Genomic DNA, 25851 nt, shown 5'->3' on the forward strand with positions numbered 1-25851 from the left:
GCATAATGAAGATCCAGCTTTGAGCCAGAGCTGGAGGCAGCCAAGAAGAATGACAAGCTGGTGGGGGCTGGAAACAAAAACCAGCCCAGAGAGTCAACATGGGCCTTGGTAGTGACATATGTGATCAGAGATCAGTGACTGGAGATGGATTTAGAGCCCTCTGGTAATATGGGCTGGGGACAGTTTTTACAGATTACAGATTAATAGAGTTGGAAGGGACCTTGTAGGTCATCTAGTCTAACCCCCCCACACACCCATGCAGGAGATCCTACGCCATTATTCCACCAGTTGTGGAATAACAATCAATGAGCTGGTGACTGGAGTTGAAGGCCTGGCTGGGTCTTCGAACGTGGGAATCCCAATAATTATGGAGCCCAGAAGCAGATAATGATTAAACAGATTAACAGAGTTAGAAGGGACCTTATAGGTCATCTAGTCCAACCCCCCCCAAGCAGGAGACCCCATACCATTTCTGACAAATGTCAGTCCAATCTTTTCTTGAAAATCTCAAGTGATGAAGCTCCCACAACTTCCGAAGGCAACTTCTGTTCCATTGGTTGATTGGTCTCACTGTCAGAAAGTTCTTCCTCATTTCTAGGTTGAATCTCTCCTTGGTCAGTTTCCATCCATTATTCCTTGTCTGGCCTTCGGGTGCTTTGGAAAACAGCTTGACCCACTCCTCTTTGTGGCAGCCCCTCAAGTATTGGAAGACGGCTATCATGTCTTCCCTGGTCCTTCTCTTCACTAGACTAGCCAGGCCCAGTTCCTGCAACCGTTCTTCATATGTTTTAGCCTCCAGTTCCCTAATCATCCTGGTTGCTCTTCTCGGCACTTTTTCTAGAGTCTCAACATCTTTTTTTATAGTGTGGTGACCAAAACTGAATGCAATACTCTAGGAGAAGGCCAGATCCCCTGAAGAACATCGGTGGCCTGAATAAATAAAATGAAGCTTCCATTTCCATCATTTCTTTTCTAGAGAAAATCCAGAAGGAAATTGAAGATGTGTTTGGCTTCTCTGGGTTGATTTCCTATCAGGATCGGAAGAAACTGCCCTATACCAATGCTGTGATTCATGAAATGCAGCGTTTAAAAAGCGTCTTGCTAGTTGGGCTTCCCAGACAAAGTACAAAGGATGTAAAGCTGAGGGGTTACCACATTCCTAAGGTGAGAAACGTGTTTAGGCTGCATTCCAGTAGCCCAACATGGAAGGAAGAGCAGTATATGGAACTTGGATAGGAGCTCTCTGTTTAGGAGCTGCCAATGTAATCATGTAAAATTGAATAAGCAAGAAGAGTTTTCATTGGGATGGATTATGGTTTTAAATCCAAATGCCTTTCAGATTCCAAAGAACCATAAACATATTCTATTTATTCTAGGATGATAATAGATATGGGGCTGAACTTCAGTTCAGAATTGTAGTCATATCTGGACATGTTCCTTTGTCGATTTCTTGGCGCAATCTGATGTGATAAATATGCACCCAGTTTTAATAGAAGGGATGGAAGAAAGAAAGCTATACTTGTTGTGCCTCGTCCTCCCTCCTCTCCTCAGCCAGGCCCCTCCCATCTCCTGCCGGGCCTGCTATCAGATTCAGAATCTGATAATGAAGAGGAACGGCCTGGCATGCCTCCAGCCCCCAGCCCTGGCCCCATGCCTGGAGGGGATGTCAGGAATGAACAAACAAACCTCACTCACACGCAGCCATCAGAGGAAGTCAGCCACGGATTGGAATTGCCCGGGCCTGCTCCTTCTGACCCCTCCCTTTCTCAAACAGCAGAAGACAATCTAAAGTGGGAGGATCCTCACTTCCGGAGATCTGAGAGGCGACGTCAGCAGAAGGAAGGGAGGGGCAGGCCTGGATAATTGCTGCAGAGGCTTCGTGGCCACGCTTGATACAGACTTCCCAGACCCGGTCGTCGGAGGGGGAGGGGGACACGACAAAACTGTTAAGCAGCTACTGCTGTCTGAAATCGCTCTGGAAATGAACAAATGTGGGTCCGTAAAGGAAACTTAAAACCAAATGCTTCATCAATATTGTTGGCACTTTTTTACCTGTTGAAATTATGAAACTCTTCTGTTTAATCATCTCTTCGTTTACAGGGGACCATTATTATCGCAGACCTGCGCTCCGTTCTTCTTGATCCTGAACAATGGGAGACACCTGAAGAATTCAACCCAAATCACTTTTTAGATAAGGATGGGAAGTTCCTTGATCGAGAAGAATTTCTCTCGTTTGGAATAGGTACGTCCAGGATTCCAAAGCAGGTTATAACTTGTAGATTCCCAAAACCGCCTTCCTTGAGGTCATCATAGTTTGAATAGTTTGAATCCTTATTCCTTCTGGTTTCAAAACTAAGAGAGTCTGAAGTTCCCTCTGGGCTATAAACTTTGATGTGCAACAGAATAGCAATCTTACAGTGGTACTTTGTAAGATATGCACAAGATTGCACAGCTATCTCTGGTATTTGTTGTTGTTGTTGTTGTTGTTATTTGTGAAGTCGTGTCTGACCCATCACGACCCCTTGGACAACATCCCTCCAGGCCTTCCTGTCCTCTACCATCCTCTGGAGTCCATTTAAGCTCACGCCTACTGCTCCAGTGACTCCATCCAGCCACCTCATTCTCTGCCGTCCCCTTCTTCTTTTGCCCTCAGTAGGCTCTTCTCCAGGGAGTCCTTCCTTCTCATTAGGTGGCCAAAATATTTGAGTTTCCTCTTCAGGATCTGGCCTTCTAAAGAGCAGTCAGGGTTGATCTCCTCTAGGACTGACTTGTTTGTTCGCCTTGCAGTCCAAGGGACTCGCAGGAGTCTTCTCCAGCACCAGAGTTCAAAGGCCTCAATTCTTTGTTGATCAGCCTTCCTTATAGTCCAACTTTCACAGGCATGAATTCTAATTGGGAAAAATCTGGTATTTAGGAGAGAATTATTAGCTAAATTCAAAGAAAAGTAGTCTAGTTGAAACTTCTTACTGATTAACATAATAGAGCTTAATACATTTAGAAACATAAGCCTGTCATCCAGATCCACAGGCTTATGTTTCTAAATGTACTAAGCTCTATTATGAGGCTTGGGTTTCATTCACCTTTACTACTGGTTCACAACAGGAGCGCATGTGGAGAACCGGTAGTAAAAAAATGCTAAAAAGGTAAAAAAAAGTTCAGACAATCGCACGTTGCTTAGCTGATCTTTGGAACTGGTTTTTTTACATTTTTACTACCGGTTCGGTGAACTGGTAGCATTTTTTACTACCGGTTCTGGAGAACCGGCCCGAACCGGTAGCATTTCACCCCTGGTACTGCATGTATACCAGTCCTTTGGATCCTTTTCCATTGGTGGTGCTGATAGCAAAGGACACAGTAATAATAGATATGAAAAGCTCTTGTTGCCCCAGAAAGCTCAAGTCCTTTTATCTGGCTTGGAGGCTCAATGAACCACACCAGAGAGGTGTGGAAAGGAAAAGAAAATTTGCAAATAAAAGGTCTACCCAGAAGCAAGTTCCAAATGGGCATACCACTCCTTTTATACAATTTTGAAAAGAGTACATTGCCATGCGCCAATCATGCAAACACAGATCATTATAAAGTAATCCTTAGGAGCAACATCTTGCATATATTCGATGGGTTTTTTAACTTTTATAATTTTATAGGGGTGTAAGTTATTTTAATATTTGGGCTAATTTAATCAGTTTTTTAAGGGTTGTTTTAATTAGTGTGTATATTTGTATTTTATCTGCCTGTTCATCGCCCTGAGTCCTTCGGGAGAAGGGCGATATACAAATTAAATTATTATTATTATTATTATTATTATTATTATTATTATTATTATTATTATTATTATTATTATTATTATTATTATTATTATTATTATATCCTCAGGCAGCCATAGTAATAGAATAATGAAGTTAAAAGGGACCTTGGAGGTCTTCTAGTCCAATCCCTGCTAACAAGCAGGTGTTAGCTTTGAAAGCCATACTAGGCAGCAACATACTAAGCTGACAGCAGGAGACCCTATACCAGGGTGTCAAACTCAATTTCTTTATTGAAAAAGTTTTAACAAACAAAAATATTTTCCCCCTTTTCCCCCCCTCCCCCCCTCAAAACCCCCTTCCCCCCTCCCTTCACACACACACCCCGGCTTCCCGGGTCAATCACAAGGTATTGTTATACATAAACCAAACATAAGAGTAAAATTTTCCCTTCTAATCCAATTAACTGAGTCTTTTCATTTCCTAACCTCCCCCATTACATTCTAAAATAATGCATCCTAATTATTCAAAGGCAATCTGATATCTCTTAATCTGATATCTGTTTTGTAAATAATCAATCCATTTTTTTTCCATTCAATTAAATATCCTGTGTCAAACTCAATTTCATTGAAGGCCACATCAAGGTTGTGTTTGACCTCCGGAGGACTTGGGGGCATGGCCAGGGGGGCGTGGCCACCTTGACTCACTAGGTCGGTGGGGGCGCCTGTGTCCAAGCACTCTGCCAGCGAATATTGACTCCTGAGCTCCGTTTTCGGCTGGGATGGCCTCCTGCAACCCTCTGCCAGTGAAAACGGAGCTCGGGAGGGCTACGCGCAGCCCTCCTGAGCTCTGTTTTCCTGCCAGATGCACCATGGGCTGGTACTTCACTGTTTCCAGGGCCAGATCTAAACATGCTGCAGCCCAGATTCAGCCTGCGGACCTTGAATTTGACACCTCTGCCCCCAGGGGTGGGTTCTACTTACCTTTACTAGCAACGCTGACATCCTGGGCGACTCCTGAACTCACCACCAGAGCAGCATGAATATTTAAATCCCTGAGGAAAAGAAATCAAATACAGTCCAACGCCACAGTAGCAATTACTCTGAGGAGGACATGAAGAAGGGCTGTTTTGCAGACTGTTAGCCCGACTTTTATCCGGACAGACAGATGTAGCAAACAAAGAATAACAAGAACAGGTGTTTGGTTTGTGAAAAGGTGTCATGTCCCACTCCTCCGCTGACGGCCGGGTCAGGGAAATCCGAATCAGGCGTGCCTCTGCAGCTCTGCCAAAGTCCTAGCAAAGTCCTCAAGGCAGGCAGGAGACCAGAAAGTGACTTCAGCAAGATATGTTCGACTTTGCCTGACTCAGAGACTGCCAGAAAGCAGATCCTTTATATAGGCCATGGGGTGTGGCTCCATGACTCAGCACTTATCCAGGCCTGCCCCTCCCTTCCTTCTGGCGCCGCCTATCAATTCTTCTGAAGCGAGGGTCACTCCAGTCGGCAGCTGTTGGTAATTGACCTCCCTCAGGCTCACATGCTGTGGGGGAGGGGGAGGAGTCTAGTTGCTCCGTTTGCCTGGGCATGGAGCCAGGGCTGGAGCCGGGAGGCATACTAGGACATTCTTCAGCGTTCGGAAGCAGATAAGAAGACCCCGGCTGCGGTGAGAGCGGGCAAGACACAACAAAAGGAATCCCCATAGACTATGTCCATACCTCTTCCCTCTACTTCATCTACATTACTTTTTTGGGGGGTAAAGTTTTTTATTTTTTACACACAAACAACAACATACAATGCATCTTTTATGAACAGAATATCATCCAGGTACATGTTCATACCAAATTTAGATCTTTTCCAACACATCGTACATGCTTTCATCAATATATTTTCTCTCCTTTTTATTTCCTTCTTACATTTCTCTTTATAAATCTAATTTTATCCTTCACCCCCAATTTTAATCTTTTGCAAATTCTCCCTCTTTCCCCCCCGTTTTCTACTCCCATGTATATTAAACCCTTATATTCCCTTTTAATAGTTATATTCTTTTATATCTTCTGCTTATCCAACATCAACATCAGTCATATATTTGCATTTCAATGACAATTCATAGATTATTAACCATAATCAAAAAGAAAAGAAAGAACAAGAAAAAACTCAGTTTTTCTTCATAATATCATTTCTAAAGTATCATTAATAAATCCATAATAACCTTCAAATATTTTTTCACATTTAGATTCCATTCTCAATATTTAAATCATTTAGTATAATACCAACCTTTTATGCTTTGAATTCCAATAGTATTTCAACCAGTATATATTTCAGTCCCTTTTTATTTTCCTCCTCTTTCTCTTCCTCCTCTTTTTTTCTTTTTTTCTCTTAAAATTATCTACTCTCTTTGCTTGTCCTGTATTCCTATCAACACTCCTTTTCCCCTCTTCTCCCGTTTTTATATTTCCTCTATTAATCCCAAAATAATCCTCTATATTTTTTTCTTCCCTTCTTTCTCTCCTTGTCCCTTCCGTCCCTCCTTATATTTGTTTACCCTCCTTGTTTTTATTATTCTTCCATTTACTTTCCTCATTCCCCTTTTAAAGATTTCTCTTTTGTTACTACAAAACCCAATGTAATCTTCTAAATTCTTTGTGCTTTTTCCCTTCTTATTTTCCCGCTTCTTATTAGTCCCTTCTTCTCTCCCCATACAGTCATTTGATATTTCACCATCATTTAATATTTCACAATCAATATTTTCCCTTTATCTTCCAGAGCTCTCTCTCGCTTCATGATTTCTTTGTTTTCTGTCAATTCCCGTGCCACTCTTAATTCTTCTGGTTTCAGTTCTCCATGTGGTCTTGTAATTATTTCTTTTATTTCTCGCTTTAAAGTCATATGCATCTGTTTCATCATTTCAATTATTTCCTGTGCCATTCTGTACTTTCGGGGTTGTATTTATTATTTTATTATCAAGGTTGAACAGCTTGCAGGCATGAAATCCTCCTTTCAAGTTCTCACCAGCCTTATCACTTCAACAAGAAAATTTCCCACTGCAGATGTTAGTTAGTGTAGTTTCCCCTTCTGCCTGAGGGTGTCTCTTTCCAATCCACAGTTCTAATCAACAATTAATGGAGGTATCCATTTTGTTTCTTTTTCTTAAAGCTGCCCTTTATTTTGCTTTTATTTTTTAACTTCTCCAAATTGGTCAATTTAAAGTCTGTGTCCCAATTATATTAAATCCAACTCACCGAGGAAGAAGGAAGTCAGACAGATTTCACCACAATGTCCCCCCGCTTCCTTTTTGTATTCCGAAAAACAAGTGTTAAATATTTCCAAACTTCTCCAGCTTTATTTAAGGGTTTTCTTTTTTTTTTTTCCCTTCTACTTGGGGGTGGGGGAAATTCAATTTAAAAAGCCAAGTTTCTTTTGGGTCTTGGGATAAATAGTTCTGTTTCTCTTATTTAGCTGTGTTTACAATCCTTCTCAGTTTAGCTGCCTTTCCACCACCCAAAAAAAATGTTTTTGTCCATTTCAAATTAAAGTATTTTCTTGTGAGTTGGTGTTCACTTACCCGGCTTCAACGTTCCATTCTAATCACCACTCCTGCTCAAAATCTTGGTCTGGTTGCCCCAGCTTAATGATGGCTGCTATAGCCACTGCCCCCGCCGCCGAGTTGAAGAGCTTTCCCTCTGATCACCGAGGAACTTGCCGGTTCCTCTTGGTCATCTGAGGTGCCTCTCCTTCTTCACTGTCCCTACAGGACAGATCTGGTCCGAAGACCCCTCAATGGCGGTTTGTCAGCTCGGGAATTCCCGGAGCTCGTCGGAGCTCGCTCTTCCCCGACTGTCTCACTGCAGCGCTCCTGGTCGAATCTTACTCCATTTACATTACTGTGGAATAAGTTGGTGACAGAGTGGTGAGAAAGTGATTTCCTTCTTATATAGGCCCATCTCTGGACAAAAATGCTAGATCAGTTTTTTTCATGCATGTATAACTTTGCCTAGTGGCTTAGTGGCTAAGATGCTGAGCTTGTCGATCGAAAGGTCGGCAGTTCAGTGGTTCGAATACCTAGTGCTGCGTAACAGGGTGAGCTCCTGTTACTTGTCCTGGTTTCTGTCAACCTAGCAGTTCGAAAGCACGTAAAAAATGCAAGTAGAAAAATAGGGACAACCTTTGGTAGGAAGGAAACAGCATTCCGTGCGCCTTTGGCATTTAGTCATGCTGGCCACATGACAATGGAGACATCTTTGGACAGCACTGGCTCTTTTGCTTTGAAACGGAGATGAGCACCGCCCCCTAGAGTCAGGAATGACTAGCACATATGTGCAAGGGGAACCTTTACCTTTATAATTTTGCCTTTGAAAGTTTGTACCATCTGGTACAACCTGAATTAAAGGCATCTCTCTGACAAACTAAAATGAAGAAAAAAGCTTTAGGAATTGAATCTGCTAGAAGATACCATGTTTATCATGGACATCTATTTCATCTGTTACAAATATCTTCATATTGCCTTGCAGATGGATTTTAATTCATTTAAATCCCCTTTATGCATGCTTTGTCTCACCTACAGGTCTGCGTTCCTGTGTGGGAGAGCAGCTAGCAAGAATTGAGATCTTCACCTTTCTGACCAGCCTATTGAGGGCCTTCAGCTTCCGGTTGCCTGAAGGAGTGAAAGAACTCAATGAAGAACCTGTCGCAAAAGTGATGATACATCCACATCCTTACAAACTGTGTGCTATTCCCTTACAGTCTTAAGATTAAGCACCCCAAAAAGCATAACATTAGTTACAGAGTGGCTATTCAGTATGATAAATGTTTCCTATATACCTCTTCATTTAATATTGTATTTTGCTTCTATTTACTCAATATTGAAACTTCTTCAACCTATTGCTGGATTCACACAGTGGGGAAATGTAAATTTTTTTACTACCGGTTCTGTGGCATGGCTTGGTATGGGGGGTAATGTGACTGGGTAGGCATGGCCAACTTTTTTTTTTTTTACTTTTAAAAGCATTTTTCTACAACCTCTTAGGCTGAAGAGGTTGTAAAAAAATGCTTTTAAAAAACTCTAACGATCCCAGCTGAGTTGCCTGATCGGCAGAGGCTTTTGTTTTCTTTTAAAAGCATTTTTTTTGCCTTTAAAAGAAAAAAAGGCCTCTGACAATCAGGCAACTCAGCAGGGACTGTCAGAGCCTTTTAAAAGCATTTTTTACAACCTCTTCAGCTGAAGAGTTTGTAAAAAATGCTTTTAAAAGGCTCTGATTATCCCAGCTGAGCCACACGATCATCAGAGACTTTTTTTTTATTTTTAAAAGCATTTTTTTGGCCAAAGAAAAAATGCTTTTAAAAGTTAAAAAAAAACCCTCTGATGATCGCGCGGCTCAGCTGGGCATGTGGGGGCTAGGCAGGGATTTTTGCTACTGGTTCTCCAAACCACCAACCACCATCACTACCGGATCGGTCGATCCAATCCGAACTGGAAGCATTTCACCTCTGGTTCACACAACATACCTAACAAGGTCAACCAAAAACTAGGAGGATGTGGGTGAAAAATGTGCTAAGCTTGTTATGTCCCAAAGGTGGTATTTTTCCAAAAAGCAACTGGACTTTCTTGATTAGCTCAAAAAAATCCAATCCTCAGAGTTTGGATGACTACGAAGAATATAAATCCTTCCATTCCCCACCGGTCAATTAGAACTAAAGAAGCTTCTTGGATGGGAAGCGAAATGTTTTCAAATAAAAAAAACACCACCCAAGAAAGTATTGTTGCCTTTTACAATAAAACACCTCTGAGATAATGATGATCTGGATGATTGCGAATCTCCATAGACGTTAAGATTGCTATATTTCACCTTTGTTTATTTTTGGATGCCAATAAAACATATTGCTTTTCATTTAGTTTTAGTATCTACTCTCATTTTTAATAAACTCCTCCTATGGATCTCTTTTTTAATTCATCACGCTTGAAGCCGAATTCGTGATTCTTCGACTTGCAAGTATACTTTCCATATTTCCGATGATCTTAGGTGACCCCTGGCGACCCACAGGTTGAGAACCGCTGATGTACACAAAGAATATTCTTTCATAGACATTTTTTTGAGTACACTAAAGTTTCTGTTTTCTTTCTTAAGTCCATTAAAGTTAGTCCAATCTTCAAGTATAAACAGTGTTCCATCTTCCAGTGTTTCAGTAACGAAAGTCCAGAAGATGCTTTGTTTTGTATTCCTGCAGTGGCTTAATCGGTAGAACCTGATTAATTAATTGGTAGAACCTTCTAATTCTTCAGTTCTATCATGATTTCAAAAAACTATTTCTGGATTTGAGTTCTGAAGGATGATATCTGTTTTAAATAATGATTCACATGCAGCTGGTTGAAGAAGGAAGCAATACAACAAGTTCGTCTTACAACAAGACAACAAACAGTACAAGAAGACACTTCATAATCTGCTTGGTGTGTCTGACCCAGATTTAGTATGACCTAGATATTGGCAGTTATAAAATCTAATTGATCCACCTCTCTACTTATTTATTTATTTTATTTATTTATTTATTTTGTCACAACAATATATGTAGGAATCATACAAAAGATTATATAGTATATAAACATATATGGGTAAATATAAGGAGGTATAAGCATATATATAGAAAGAAGAAACCGCCTGCTGCTACCGAATACCTCTCACCGACCCGTGCGCTCTCACAGAGAGGGACTCCTCAGGGTGCCGTCAGCCAGGCAGTGCCGTTTGGCGACACCCAGGGGAAGAGCCTTCTCTGTGGGGGCTCCCACCCTCTGGAACGAACTCCCCCCAGGACTCCGTCAACTTCCGGACCTCCGAACCTTTCGCCGCGAGCTTAAAACACATCTATTCATCTGCGCAGGACTGGACTAGATTTTAAATTTATATTGGTTTTAATGGGTTTTATTATATATACTGTTTTTTAATTTGGCTATGTGGAATAAGTTTTTTAATTGATATTTTATTCTGTATTTATATGTACTTTTTTATTTGCCTGTGAACCGCCCTGAGTCCCTAGGGAGATAGGGCGGTATATAAATGTGAAAAATAAATAAAAAAAATAAACAATAGGACAGGAACGGTAGGCACGTTTGTGCGCTTATGCACGCCCCTTATGGTCCTCTTAGGAATGGGGTGAGGTCAATAGTAGAAAGTTTTTGGATAAAGCTTTTAGGATTATGGGAAGAGACCACAGAGTCAGGTAAAGTGTTCCAAGCACTGATGATTCTGTTACAGAAGTCATATTTTCTGCAATCTAGATTAAAGCGGTTGACATTAAGTTTAAATCTATTAGTTGCTCTAGTATTATTGCAATTAAAGCTGAAGTAGTCTTTAACAGGAAGGACATTACAATAGATGATTCTGTGAGTTAAACTTAGGTCTTGTCGAATTGTTCCACGTTTTCTAAGCCTAGGATTTCAAGTCTGGTGGGATAGGGTATTCTATTGTTTTCAGAGGAATGGAGAACTCTTCTTGTAAAATATTTCTGGACACGTTCAATTGTATTGATGTCAGAGATGTGGTGAGGGTTCCAAACAGGCGAGCTGTATTCTAGAATTGGTCTAGCAAATGTTTTATATGCTCTGGTTAGTAGTGTGGTGTTTTTGGAAAAGAAACTACATAAGATTAGGTTTACAACTCTTAGAGCTTTTTGCTATGTAGTTGCAGTGGGCTTTGGCACTTAGATCATTTGACATGAAAACTCCAAGGTCTTTAACGGGATGGGGTCATCTGTAAGGTAATGTCCATCTAGTATGTACTTAGTTTTAGGGTTCTTTTTTCCTATATGTAAGACTGAGCATTTGCTGGTTGAAATTTGGAGCTGCCAATTTTTAGACCAAGCGGTTAGATGATCAAGGTCGTTTTGAATGATAGAAGTATTGTCTGTGATGTTAAATAGTTTGACATCATCAGCAAAGAGAACACAATTACTTGAGATATGGTCACAAAGATCATTAATGTATAGTATAAAGAGTGTTGGTCCAAGAACGCTGCCTTGAGGAACGCCACTCTTGACAGGAACAGGATTTGATAAAGCATTGCCAATTTTGACCACTTGTTGTCTGTTAGACAGAAAAGCAGATATCCATTTGTGGAGGGGTCCTGAGATGCCATAGGATGTTAGTTTTAGGAGAAGTTTATCGTGTACTACTGAGTCAAAAGCTTTGCAGAAGTCTATGTAGATTGCATCTATTGATTTGCCTTGATCAAGATTTGAAGTCCATATGTTTTTGCAGTGGAGAAGTTGTAAGTTACATGATAATTTTTTTCTGAAACCAAATTGTTTGTTGGAGAGTAGGTTGTTTGTTTCTAAGTGTGAGGTAATGGATTGGTTGATGATAGATTCCATGACTTTGCAGGTGACACAGCAAAGGGAGATCGGTCTGTAGTTTTCGACTAAGCTGGGGTCTCCTTTTTTGAAGATAGGGATGACTGTGGCTAGTGACCAAAGTTTGGGAAGAGAACTGGTAGTGAAAGCTTTATCAAAGATAATACTTAGGGGTTCTGCTATATTAATGGAAAGTTTTTTTAAGAAGTATGCACATAGTCCATCGGGTCCAATAGATAGCGATGGTTTTAAGTTGTGAAGAGCTTTTCCAACGTTGTCTTCTGTGAAATCTATATGAGTTAAATCATCATAATCATTGCTGGTACGTTTGTGGAATGTCGGATATGTGTTATCGGAGTTAACAAAAACTGAGCCAAAGAAAATGTTGAAGAGGTTTGCTTTAACTGTTTCGTCATTGCATTCTTTGTTGTTAGAATCTTTTAGTGGTGGGATGGATCTTGAGTCTTTAAGTTTATTGTTAACAAAATTATAAAAGGCACGATTGGAATTTGTGCGCAGAAGATTCTCTTCTTGCTTGGTGTGGTAATTTGTGCATTCAGTTTTATTTGGTTGCATATGTTTCTGTAGCGGTTTTGAAATTTGTAACATAGCCTTTTTGTTTCTTTTCAGAGGATTTTTTTGATTGAAGCTTTTTATTGATATGGGTAGTTTGTTTTTCTTGATCATGGTAGTCATTTGTGGTACATATAGTTTAATGACTCTATTGATTTCAAGTAGGAAGACTCTATAGTGGTCTTCAGCGGTTATGCAGGTTGCAAACAGATTTTGCCAGTCCAGAAATGAAAGATCGTTGTTTATAAGGTCGTAATTGGCTTTTTTGAAGTTGTAGTTGGGAGTACTGTTGTTATGACGATTTAAGTATGGACGTATATTGAGACGAAAATCAATCATGCAGTGGTCACTGTTGGAAAAAGGTTCTTTAATTTGTAGTCCGTAAATTGAGTTTGAATTGTTGCAGAAGATGAGATCAAGGCAGTTGTTGAGTCTTGTATTGTTAGTTACAAGTTGTTCAAGACCTAGGTTTGTAACAGCGTTGTATAGTGTAGTATGGATTGGGTCAGTTGAACATTCATTAGTTGTCCAGTTAATGAGAGGTAGATTTAGGTCACCCAGGAAGATGAGAGGATATGGGCAAGAGGTAGCCTATGTTAGTATTGAGGTTAGCATATTTGCATGGGTAATGTCATAGTCAGGGTTCTGTAGCATAGTAAGAATCGAAGAGTAGTGTCAAGGGATAGGTCGCATACAATAGTTTCAGGAAGAGAGAGTTTATGTGCTACTTGGATATTTTTTAGATTCAGTGACTTTTTGTAAAAGATAGCCACTCCACCACCTCTTCGGTTTTCACGATCTGATCGATAGACTTGATATTCTTTGTTTGAGATAATGGAGTCAGGAAGGGATGAGTTCAGCCATGTTTCACAAACAAAAATGATATCAAATGTGCCACTGTTTAATAAGAGGATAAATTCAGGTAATTTGTTGACTATGCTTCTTGCATTTATCAATTTGCATTTGAGATCTGAAGTGATTGGTGTTGAAGAGGTAAGGGGCGTGCATACCTAGTTTTGGATGTTAGTAGGTTGGGGGTTGTGTACAACAGATGGTTGCATAGATGGTTGGATGGTAGTTTGGTTGTTTGGATGGATGGTTGTTTGGGTGGCTGGTTGGGTGGCTGGTTGGATGGCTGTTTGGATGGCTGATTGGATGGCTGTTTGGATGGCTGGTTGGATTGTTGGTTGAATGGCTGTTTGGATGGCTGGTAAGATGGTTGGTTGAATGGGTGGTAGGGTGATGGGTGCTTGATTGAACACTGGGATGGCTGGTTGATTGTTATGGGTGATGGGTTTGGAGGTGACTTTATGATTGTAGGTTTTATTTTTTATGCAATCGGCACGGTAGTCGATGTATAGGTTGGATTCGCCATTGTCTTGTCTTCTTTTAAGTTCTGTGTGAAGTTCACGAGAATGTATCCGTTGTAGAAAGGATAGATCAGGGCGTGATCTAAGTTTACTGTAGGTAGGGTTGGTTTTAGCAATTGAGTTCATAGTATAAATGAATTTACGTTTACAGTCCTCGTTTATGCATGTGACCCTACAAAATCTTGGTGCTGTTGACCCATCGCTGTTTTTATATTCTGGTCCATCTCTGGAGACAGCAATTATTTCATTTGGGAATATGGTTGGTGCGTTATAATTTCCAATGATGTTGTGAATCTTATTGATATCTGGTTCTTTAGTGTTTTCAAGTCCAAATAATATTGCATTATTTATTTTTTGACCTCTCTCCATTGCATCTCTGATTAGTTGGTTTGTAGTTATTTGTTGCTTAGGTTGTGTTGTATTAATTTGTTGTCTGGGTAGAGTTGAAGGTTGTGCATTAGGTTGTGTATTTTGTGATGATAGATGAGTTTGGAAGAGATTTAGGTCATTTGAGTTTTCATTTTTTAGTGTTGAAATTTGTTTTATCAAGTTTGTGAAGCTTTGTTCAATAACTGTTAAAAAAAAATTTTCTAAGTTTTGTTCAATATTTTGTATTCTTTTTTCTAGATTTTGTTCAATAGCTTGTAATCTTTTATCTAAGTTTTGTTCAATAGTTATTAATCTTGTTTCTAAGATTTTATCAGCGTTGGATTTTCTGGCTGGCATAATGATAATATTTCTTATTCCTTTGTTTTATTTCACACTCTTTCCAATTTTAGTAATGATTAAGTATCTGTCACTTAATCAAGTATCTTTAATTTTATGTCTCTCTCTTTAACTTTAAATGGTAATCAATTTGGCAATTGCTATGGTAATGGGGAGTCACTATGGTAACAGTGAGATTTGGCGGGAAATTTAAAATGGAGAGATTGGGTGGTTGAAGAAACTTCTTTAAGAGTGGCCGTAATGGCGGGAGTTTCAAAAAGTCAGTAGAGGCTGGGAGACTGGAGTCTCCTAGGAACTCACCAGGGTCCTGCAGCAGTCCTATGGGGGATAGGTGGTTTTTAATCCTTTTAATTCTAGTTTTTTGAGTTGATGCAAATGCTGCTGGGCTTACAAAATTAGAAGCAGTGAGGGAGTGCGATGGCGGAGGGCGGCGATGGCAGCGGTGCGACTCACGGCAGTGGCAGCGGCAGTCCTGGGTCTGGCGTGGTGGCTCTGGTGGCAGCGGGCGTTCGAAGCCGCTTTCAATCGGCGGCTCGCATCAGTGGCAGTCTCGGCAGTCTCGGCAGTCGTGCCGCTCACGGCAGCGGCAGCCCCGGGTCTGGCGTGGTGGCTCTGCAGGTAGCAGGCGTTTCCAGCCGCTCTCGATCGGCGGCTCGCAGGAGCGGCAGTCTCGGCAGTCTCGGCAGTCTCGGCAGTCTCGGCAGTCTCGGCAGTCTCGGCAGTCTCGGCAGTCTCGGCAGTCTCGGCAGTCTCGGCAGTCTCGGCAGTCTCGGCAGTCTCGGCAGTCTCGGCAGTCTCGGCAGTCTCGGCAGTCTCGGCAGTCTCGGCAGTCTCGGCAGTCTCGGCAGTCTCGGCAGTCTCGGCAGTCTCGGCAGTCTCGGCAGTCTCGGCAGTCTCGGCAGTCTCGGCAGTCTCGGCAGTCTCGGCAGTCTCGGCAGTCTCGGCAGTCTCGGCAGTCTCGGCAGTCTCGGCAGTCTCGGCAGTCTCGGCAGTCTCGGCAGTCTCGGCAGTCTCGGCAGTCTCGGCAGTCTCGGCAGTCTCGGCAGTCTCGGCAGTCTCGGCAGTCTCGGCAGTCTCGGCAGTCTCGGCAGTCTCGGCAGTCTCGGCAGTCTCGGCAGTCTCGGCAGTCTCGGCAGTCTCGGCAGTCTCGGCAGTCTCGGCAGTCTCGGCAGTCTCGGCAGTCTCGGCAGTCTCGGCAGTCTCGGCAGTCTCGGCAGTCTCGGCAGTCTCGGCAGTCTCGGCAGTCTCGGCAGTCTCGGCAGTCTCGGCAGTCTCGGCAGTCTCGGCAGTCTCGGCAGTCTCGGCAGTCTCGGCAGTCTCGGCAGTCTCGGCAGTCTCGGCAGTCTCGGCAGTCTCGGCAGTCTCGGCAGTCTCGGCAGTCTCGGCAGTCTCGGCAGTCTCGGCAGTCTCGGCAGTCTCGGCAGTCTCGGCAGTCTCGGCAGTCTCGGCAGTCTCGGCAGTCTCGGCAGTCTCGGCAGTCTCGGCAGTCTCGGCAGTCTCGGCAGTCTCGGCAGTCTCGGCAGTCTCGGCAGTCTCGGCAGTCTCGGCAGTCTCGGCAGTCTCGGCAGTCTCGGCAGTCTCGGCAGTCTCGGCAGTCTCGGCAGTCTCGGCAGTCTCGGCAGTCTCGGCAGTCTCGGCAGTCTCGGCAGTCTCGGCAGTCTCGGCAGTCTCGGCAGTCTCGGCAGTCTCGGCAGTCTCGGCAGTCTCGGCAGTCTCGGCAGTCTCGGCAGTCTCGGCAGTCTCGGCAGTCTCGGCAGTCTCGGCAGTCTCGGCAGTCTCGGCAGTCTCGGCAGTCTCGGCAGTCTCGGCAGTCTCGGCAGTCTCGGCAGTCTCGGCAGTCTCGGCAGTCTCGGCAGTCTCGGCAGTCTCGGCAGTCTCGGCAGTCTCGGCAGTCTCGGCAGTCTCGGCAGTCTCGGCAGTCTCGGCAGTCTCGGCAGTCTCGGCAGTCTCGGCAGTCTCGGCAGTCTCGGCAGTCTCGGCAGTCTCGGCAGTCTCGGCAGTCTCGGCAGTCTCGGCAGTCTCGGCAGTCTCGGCAGTCTCGGCAGTCTCGGCAGTCTCGGCAGTCTCGGCAGTCTCGGCAGTCTCGGCAGTCTCGGCAGTCTCGGCAGTCTCGGCAGTCTCGGCAGTCTCGGCAGTCTCGGCAGTCTCGGCAGTCTCGGCAGTCTCGGCAGTCTCGGCAGTCTCGGCAGTCTCGGCAGTCTCGGCAGTCTCGGCAGTCTCGGCAGTCTCGGCAGTCTCGGCAGTCTCGGCAGTCTCGGCAGTCTCGGCAGTCTCGGCAGTCTCGGCAGTCTCGGCAGTCTCGGCAGTCTCGGCAGTCTCGGCAGTCTCGGCAGTCTCGGCAGTCTCGGCAGTCTCGGCAGTCTCGGCAGTCTCGGCAGTCTCGGCAGTCTCGGCAGTCTCGGCAGTCTCGGCAGTCTCGGCAGTCTCGGCAGTCTCGGCAGTCTCGGCAGTCTCGGCAGTCTCGGCAGTCTCGGCAGTCTCGGCAGTCTCGGCAGTCTCGGCAGTCTCGGCAGTCTCGGCAGTCTCGGCAGTCTCGGCAGTCTCGGCAGTCTCGGCAGTCTCGGCAGTCTCGGCAGTCTCGGCAGTCTCGGCAGTCTCGGCAGTCTCGGCAGTCTCGGCAGTCTCGGCAGTCTCGGCAGTCTCGGCAGTCTCGGCAGTCTCGGCAGTCTCGGCAGTCTCGGCAGTCTCGGCAGTCTCGGCAGTCTCGGCAGTCTCGGCAGTCTCGGCAGTCTCGGCAGTCTCGGCAGTCTCGGCAGTCTCGGCAGTCTCGGCAGTCTCGGCAGTCTCGGCAGTCTCGGCAGTCTCGGCAGTCTCGGCAGTCTCGGCAGTCTCGGCAGTCTCGGCAGTCTCGGCAGTCTCGGCAGTCTCGGCAGTCTCGGCAGTCTCGGCAGTCTCGGCAGTCTCGGCAGTCTCGGCAGTCTCGGCAGTCTCGGCAGTCTCGGCAGTCTCGGCAGTCTCGGCAGTCTCGGCAGTCTCGGCAGTCTCGGCAGTCTCGGCAGTCTCGGCAGTCTCGGCAGTCTCGGCAGTCTCGGCAGTCTCGGCAGTCTCGGCAGTCTCGGCAGTCTCGGCAGTCTCGGCAGTCTCGGCAGTCTCGGCAGTCTCGGCAGTCTCGGCAGTCTCGGCAGTCTCGGCAGTCTCGGCAGTCTCGGCAGTCTCGGCAGTCTCGGCAGTCTCGGCAGTCTCGGCAGTCTCGGCAGTCTCGGCAGTCTCGGCAGTCTCGGCAGTCTCGGCAGTCTCGGCAGTCTCGGCAGTCTCGGCAACACATGCACAGTCTTGGGTAAATGATTCAGTTGGAGAGAGAAAAGTTTCATTCCCTTTCTCTTTGGGATAGGAGAGAAACTAGTGAACATATTTGCAATCTGATAAGTGCGTTAGGAATCAGTGAACTAAAATGGACAGGAATGGGTGAATTTAATTCAGATGACCATCAGCAGAGGTGGGTTTCAGCAGGTTCTGACCAGTTCTGGAGAACCGGTAGCGCAAATTTTGAGTAGTTTGGAGAACTGGTAGTAAAAAATCTGACTGGCTCCGCCCCCATCTAGTCTCTGCCTCCCAAGTCCCAGCTGATTAGGAGGAAATGGGGATTTTGCGGTATCCTTCCCCTGCCATGCCCACCAAGCCACACCCACCAAGCCATACCACACCCACCAAGCCACACCCACAGAACCGGTAGTAAAAGAATTTGAAACCCACCACTGACCATCAGGTATACTACTTCAGGCAAGAATCCCTCAGAAGAAATGGAGTAGCCTTCATAATCAATAAAAGAGTAGGAAAAGCAATACTGGGATACAATCCCCAAAATGACAGAACAATCTCAATTCGAATCCAAGGCAAACCATTCAATATCACAGTAATCCAAGTCTATGCCCCAACCACTGGTGCTGAAGAGGATGAAATTGACCGGTTCTATGAAGCCCTACAGCACCTTATAGAATTAACACCAAAAAATGATGTCCTTATCATCATGGGGGATTGGAATGATAAAGTAGGAAGCCAAAAGATAACTGGAATAACAGGCAAGTTTGGCCTTGGAGTACAAAATGAAGCAGGGCACAGGATGATAGAATTCTGTCAAGATAATATGATGGTTACAGCAACCGTTCTTTTCCAACAACCCAAGAGACGACTTTACACATGGACTTCACCAGACCGTCAACACAGAGATCAGATTGACTATGTGCTCTGCAGCCAAAGATGGAGAAGCTCTATACAGTCAGTAAAAACAAGACCAGGACTGACTGTGTCTCAGATTATGAGCTTCTCCTTGCAAAATTTAGGCTTAAATTGAAGAAAGTAGAGAAAAGCCCCAGGCCGCTCAGGTATGAACTAAATGATATCCCTGATGAATATACAGTAGAGGTGACAAATAGATTTAAGGAATCAGATCTGATAGACAGAGTGCCTGAAAAACTATGGACGGAGGTTTGCAACATTGTACAAAAGGTAGCAACTAAAATCATCCCAAAGAAAAAGAAATGCAAGAAAGCAAAATGGCTGTCTGAGGAAGCTCTGCAAATAGCTGAGGAAAGAAGGGAAGCGAAAGGCAAGGGAGAAAGAGAAAGATACACCCAGTTGAATGCAGAATTCCATAGAATAGCTAGAAGAGATAAGAATACATTCTTAAATCAACAGTGCAAAGAAATAGAAGAAAACGATAGAATAGGGAGGACCAGAGATCTCTTCAAGAAAATTGGAGATATGAAGGGAACGTTTCATACAAAGATGGGCAGGATAAAGGACCAAAGTGGCAGGGACCTAACAGAGGCAGAAGAGATTAAAAAGAGGTGGCAAAATTACACAGAAGAACTATACAAGAAAGAGCTTAACATCCCTGACAGCCATGATGGGGTGGTCCCTGACCTTGAGCCAGACATCCTAGAATGTGAAGTCAAATGGGCCTTAGGAAATCTGAGCAACAACAAAGCTGGTGGAAGAGATAGTATTCCAGCTGAGCTATTCACATCTTAAAAGACGATGCAGTAAAAGTGCTACACTCAAATTTGGAAAACTCAGCGGTGGCCACAGGATTGGAAAAGGTCAGTTTACATTACAATTCCAAAGAAAGGCAACGCCAAAGAATGTTCGAACTATTGCACTATTGCACTTATTTCACATGCTAATAAGGTTATGCTTAAAATCCTACAAGCTAGGCTCCAGCAGTATGTGGATCGAGAACTACCAGAAGTACAGGCAGGATTTCGAAGAGGCAGAGGAACTAGAGATCAAATTGCCAACATATGCTGGATCAGGGAGAAAGGTAGGGAGTTTCAGAAAAACATCTACTTCTGCTTCATTGACTATGCTAAAGCCTTTGATTGTGTGGATCACAATAAATTGTGGCAAGTTCTTAAAGAGATGGGTGTACCAGATCATCTTATCTGTCTCTTGAGAAACCTGTATGCCGGTCAGGAAGCAACAGTGAGAACTGGACACGGAATCATTGATTAGTTCAAAATTGGGAAAGGAGTCTGACAAGCCTGTATACTATCGCCCTGCCTATTTAATTTATATGCAGAGCACATCATGAGAAAGGCGGGGCTGGATGAATCAAAAGTTGGAATTAAGATTGCCGGGAGAAATATCAACAACCTCAGATATGCAGATGATACCACTCTAATGGCAGAAAGTGAAGAGGAACTAAAAAGCCTCTTGATACGGGTGAAGGAGGAGAATGCAAACGTTGGCTCTAAACTCAACATTAAGAAAACTAAAATCACGGCATCCAGCCCTCTCAATTCCTAGCAGATAGATGGGGAAGAAATGGAGGTAGTGACAGATTTTATTTTCCTGGGCTCCAAGATCACCGCAGATGGGAACTGCAGCCAAGAAATTAAAAGACGCTTGCTCCTGGGGAGGAAAGCTATGGCAAATCTAGACAGCATATTAAAAAGCAGAGACATCACTCTGCCAATAAAAATGTGTATAGTCAAGGCTCTGGTTTTCCCAGTTGCAATGGATGGCTGTGAAAGTTGGACCATAAGAAAGGCTGAGCGCCAAAGAATGGAGGCCTTTGAACTCTGGTGCTGGAGAAGACTCCTGCGAGTCCCTTGGACTGCAAGACCATCAAACTGGTCAGTCCTAGAGGAGATCAACCCTGACTGCTCCTTAGAAGGCCAGATCCTGAAGATGAAACTGAAATACTTTGGCCACCTAATGAGAAAGGACTCACTGGAGAAGAGCCCAATGCTGGGAAAGATTGAGGGCAAAAGAAGAACAGGAGGACAGAGAATGAGGTGGCTGGATGGAGTCACTGAAGCAGTCGTCGTGAGCTTAAATGGACTCCAGAGGATGGTAGAGGATAGGAAGGCCTGGAGGAACGTTGTCCATGGAGTTGTGATGGGTTGGACACGACTTCACAACTAACAACAACAACGTGTGTTTGGCAACAACATGCTGATACTCAATACTATTATTCAACAGATAATTAGAACTGCAGGAGAAACAATTGCTACCAACCTGCCTTCCATTGAAGACCTGTATACTGCACAACTCAAAAAGAGGGCTGAGAAAATATCTACAGACCCCTCACATCCTGGACAAAAATTGTATCAACTTCTACCCTCAAAAAGACGCTATAGGGAACTGCACACCAGAACAACTAGACACAAGGACAGTTTTTCCCGAATGCCATCATTCTGCTAAACAACTAATTCCCACAACACTGTCAAACTGTATTACTATTATTCTTCTCACCCTTCCTATTACCTCTTTCCTCCCACTTATGACTATAATCATGTTGCTTGTATTTTTACTGTGTTTTTTATTGTTCTGTTTGTTTCCTAGTATGATTTGATTGCTTATTCGTAACCTATGACTATCACTAAGTGTTGTATCTTTGTGAATGTATTTTTCTTTTTCCTTTTATGTACAGTGAGAGCATCTGCACAAAGACAAATTCCTTGTGTGTCCAATCACACTTGGCCAATAAAGAATTCTATTCTATTCTATTCTATTCTATTCTATTCTATTCTATTCTACTCTACTCTACTCTACTCTACTCTACTCTACTCTACTCTACTCTACTCTACTCTACTCTACTCTACTCTCTTCCATTCCATTCCATTCCATTCCATTCATTTAGGAGCTGCTTCTGATAACACTATCATTAAAGGATCTGCTTTCAGACTTACTTTCCTTTCTCTGAGACAAATTTAACCATGTTTTTTTCCCCTTTCTATTTAAGAGTGGGATCATCCAGGGAGAAAACCCTGCCTTTCCACTGAATAGATTTTAAAATTTCTGCTAAGGAATAGTTTCTGTTGCCATTCAACAGAGGTACCTTGAAAGGAGCCTAAAAGCCAGCGAAGCTGGCTGAGGAACTCTGGGAGTTGATGTCTATTAGTCTTAAAGTAGCCAAGGTTAGAGACCCCTGGCCTAGAGCATTTACATGACAGCAAAAGTCTTCTAATTTCCATTTTAATGGATAACCATTCGGCTGCTTGTAGGCTTATCAGAATAAGTTGACAGCAGAGAAGTCAACTTCTTGGTGGCTCAGGAGCTAGGACGTTGAGCTTGTCGATCGAAAGGTCGGCAGCTCAGCGGTTCGAATCCTAGTGCTGCCGTGTAACGGGTGAGCTCCTGTTACTTGTCCCAGCTTCTGCCAACCTAGCAGTTTCAAGCATGTAAAAATGCAAGTAGAAAAATAGGGACCATCTTTGGTGGGAAGGTAACAGTGTTCTGTGCACCTTTGGTGTTGAGTCATGCCGGCTACATGACCATGGAGACGTCTTTGGACAGCGCTGGCTCTTGACTTTGAAGCGGAGATGAGCACCGCCCCTAAAGTCGGCAACAGCTAGCACATATGTGCGAGGAAACCTTTACCTTTAGCTTTTTAGAGAAATGGACGTAAGGATAAAACACTTTCTCTGTTGTCCCAAAGGTGCTTTTTCAAGAGGAAACTGGACTTTCTGGTTTTTCTTTCAAGATGTTTCGCTTCTTATTCAAGAAGCTTCTTCCAGTTGCCTCTTGAAAAAGCACCTATGGGACATCCATGACCTGGATGACTGAGAATCTCCATAGACACTTTCTCTGTTGGTATTCCAATTTCCATGTTAGCTCTATTAAGTGATTGTATAAGGCAACCCAGTTTCAAGGATTTGAGTATTCCAAATTTGCTTCTCCCTCTTCTCATCACATATCGATTGGGGATACTCTTTCCTATCGCTGGTACAATTGCTGCTGTTTTCTTTTGTCTGATGCTTTAGTTTTTCTTCCTGAGTGCTGTACTCCATTGATTGGAAACATGTAGCAGCACATCTATTGATCCTCAGTTTAATTAGTGCTGGTATTTTTGTCAACACGATGTTATCACATGAATTTACATACATCTGATCAAGTGAATAAATGAGCTCTGTGACCTCATCTCAGGTTATTGTGTTCTCTTTGCTGACGATGTCAAACTATTTAATACCACTAATAATGCATCTACCCTTCAAGAAGACCTCGACTTAATTTCCGATTGGTCTAAAACTTGGCAACTCCAAATCTCAACCAGCAAATGCTCAGTCTTACATATTGGAAAATGGAATCCTATCAACAAGTACAAACTTGATGGTCATTACCTTATTGACGACCTCCACCCTGTCAAAGATCTTGGAGTTCTTATATCAAATGACCTTAATGCCAAAGCCCACTGTAACTACATAGCAAAAAAGGCCCTAAGAGTTGTAAACCTAATTTTATGCAGCTTCTTTCCCAAAAACTCTACACTACTAACTAGAGCATACAAAACATTTGCCAGACCAATTCTTGAATACAGCTCATCCGTCTGGAACCCATACCACATCTCTGACATAAATACAATAGAACGCATCCAGAAATATTTTACTAGAAGAGTTCTTCGCTCCTCCGAAAACAACAAAATTCCTTATACCACCAGGCTTGAAATTCTGGGATTAGAAAACTTACAACTCCGTCGACTTCATCATGACCTGTGTTTAACACACAAAATCATCTATTGCAATATCCTTCCTGTAAAAGACTACTTCAGCTTCAATCGCAATATTACAAGAGCAAAAAATAGATTCAAGCTTAATGTCAACCGCTTCAAACTTGATTGCAGAAAATATGACTTCTGTAACAGAGTTGTTAATGCTTGGAACTCATTACCTGACTCCATAGTCTCTACTCAAAATCCCAAAATCTTCAACCAAAAACTGTCTACTATTGACCTCACCCCATTCCTAAGAGGACTATAAGGGGCGTGCATAAGAGCACAAAAGTGCCTACCGTTCCTGTCCTATTGTTCCCTTCATTATATCAAATTAATATAGTTGATGCATATTTTTTTACTTATATATATATATTCTTCTAGACATGTTGATTTATTTATGACAATGTTTGTGTATACTGTTGTGACAAAATGAAATAAAAAAAAAGTGTTGCATGTGAAGTGACCTATCTTTTCTTTTTTAATCAGTGGCAAGATGTGGAGTGGGAGCAAAACCATTTAGGGAAATGTATTATGCACCATAATACTATGATAAGACGTATTAAAAAGCAGAGACATCACCCTGCCAACAAAAGTGCGTATAGTCAAGGCGATGGTTTTCCCGGTTGCAATGTATGGCTGTGAAAGTTGGACCATAAGAAAGGCTGAGCACCAAAGAATTGAGGCCTTTGAACTCTGGTGCGGGAGAAGACTCCTGCGAGTCCCTTGGACTGCAAGGCGAACAAACAAGTCAGTCCTAGAGGAGATCAACCTTGACTGCTCTTTAGAAGGCCAGATCCTGAAGATGAAACTGAAATACTTTGGCCACCTAATGAGAAAGAAGGACTCATTGGAGAAGAGCCCAATGCTGGGAAAGATTGAGGGCAAAAGAAGAACGGGAGGACAGAGAATGAGGTGGCTGGATGGAGTCACTGAAGCAGTCGTCGTGAGCTTAAATGGACTCCAGAGGATGGTAGAGGATAGGAAGGCCTGGAGGAACGTTGTCCATGGAGTTGTGATGGGTTGGACACGACTTCACAACTAACAACAACAACGTGTGTTTGGCAACAACATGCTGATACTCAATACTATTATTCAACAGATAATTAGAACTGCAGGAGAAACAATTGCTACCAACCTGCCTTCCATTGAAGACCTGTATACTGCACAACTCAAAAAGAGGGCTGAGAAAATATCTACAGACCCCTCACATCCTGGACAAAAATTGTATCAACTTCTACCCTCAAAAAGACGCTATAGGGAACTGCACACCAGAACAACTAGACACAAGGACAGTTTTTCCCGAATGCCATCATTCTGCTAAACAACTAATTCCCACAACACTGTCAAACTGTATTACTATTATTCTTCTCACCCTTCCTATTACCTCTTTCCTCCCACTTATGACTATAATCATGTTGCTTGTATTTTTACTGTGTTTTTTATTGTTCTGTTTGTTTCCTAGTATGATTTGATTGCTTATTCGTAACCTATGACTATCACTAAGTGTTGTATCTTTGACGAATGTATTTTTTCTTTTTTTTTCTTTTATGTACAGTGAGAGCATATACACCAAAGACCAATTCCTTGTGTGTCCAATCACACTTGGCCAACAAAGAATTCTATTCTATTCTATTCTATTCTATTCTATTCTATTCTATTCTATTCTATTCTACTCTACTCTACTCTACTCTACTCTACTCTACTCTACTCTACTCTACTCTACTCTACTCTACTCTACTCTACTCTATACTCCACTCCACTCCATTCCATTCCATTCATTTAGGAGCTGCTTCTGATAACACTATCATTAAAGGATCTGCTTTCAGACTTACTTTCCTTTCTCTGAGACAAATTTAACCATGTTTTTTTCCCCTTTCTATTTAAGAGTGGGATCATCCAGGGAGAAAACCCTGCCTTTCCACTGAATAGATTTTAAAATTTCTGCTAAGGAATAGTTTCTGTTGCCATTCAACAGAGGTACCTTGAAAGGAGCCTAAAAGCCAGCGAAGCTGGCTGAGGAACTCTGGGAGTTGATGTCTATTAGTCTTAAAGTTGCCAAGGTTAGAGACCCCTGGCCTAGAGCATTTACATGACAGCAAAAGTCTTCTAATTTCCATTTTAATGGATAACCATTCGGCTGCTTGTAGGCTTATCAGAATAAGTTGATA

The 25851-nt window shown here is 43.3% G+C and overlaps 1 protein-coding gene and 1 long non-coding RNA gene across 8 annotated transcripts in view; one reads left to right on the forward strand and one right to left on the reverse strand.

The window, feature by feature from the left end:
• LOC131200525 (cytochrome P450 2J2-like) overlaps positions 1–8946 on the forward strand; it is a 28767-nt gene extending 19821 nt beyond the window's left edge. For 4 of the 6 annotated variants that reach the window (XM_058187396.1, XM_058187397.1, XM_058187395.1 and 1 more), the window contains exons 7-9: positions 977–1164; positions 2101–2242; positions 8304–8946. In XM_058187396.1, coding sequence (XP_058043379.1) covers positions 977–1164; positions 2101–2242; positions 8304–8488 — 515 coding nt within the window. In that variant the 3' untranslated portion in view covers positions 8489–8946. The remainder of the gene's footprint in view (positions 1–976; positions 1165–2100; positions 2243–8303) is intronic. The other 2 variants (XM_058187393.1, XM_058187392.1) reach the window with 2 other exon arrangements.
• Positions 1–25851, reverse strand: part of LOC131200530 (uncharacterized) — a 64593-nt gene that overhangs the window by 14947 nt on the left and 23795 nt on the right. For both annotated transcript variants that reach the window (XR_009155645.1, XR_009155644.1), the window contains exon 2: positions 8298–8393. This is a non-coding gene — a long non-coding RNA (uncharacterized LOC131200530). The remainder of the gene's footprint in view (positions 1–8297; positions 8394–25851) is intronic.

Source organism: Ahaetulla prasina, chromosome 6 (genome assembly GCF_028640845.1).
Source record: "Ahaetulla prasina isolate Xishuangbanna chromosome 6, ASM2864084v1, whole genome shotgun sequence".
In the NCBI taxonomy this organism is placed as follows: Eukaryota; Metazoa; Chordata; class Lepidosauria; order Squamata; family Colubridae; genus Ahaetulla; species Ahaetulla prasina.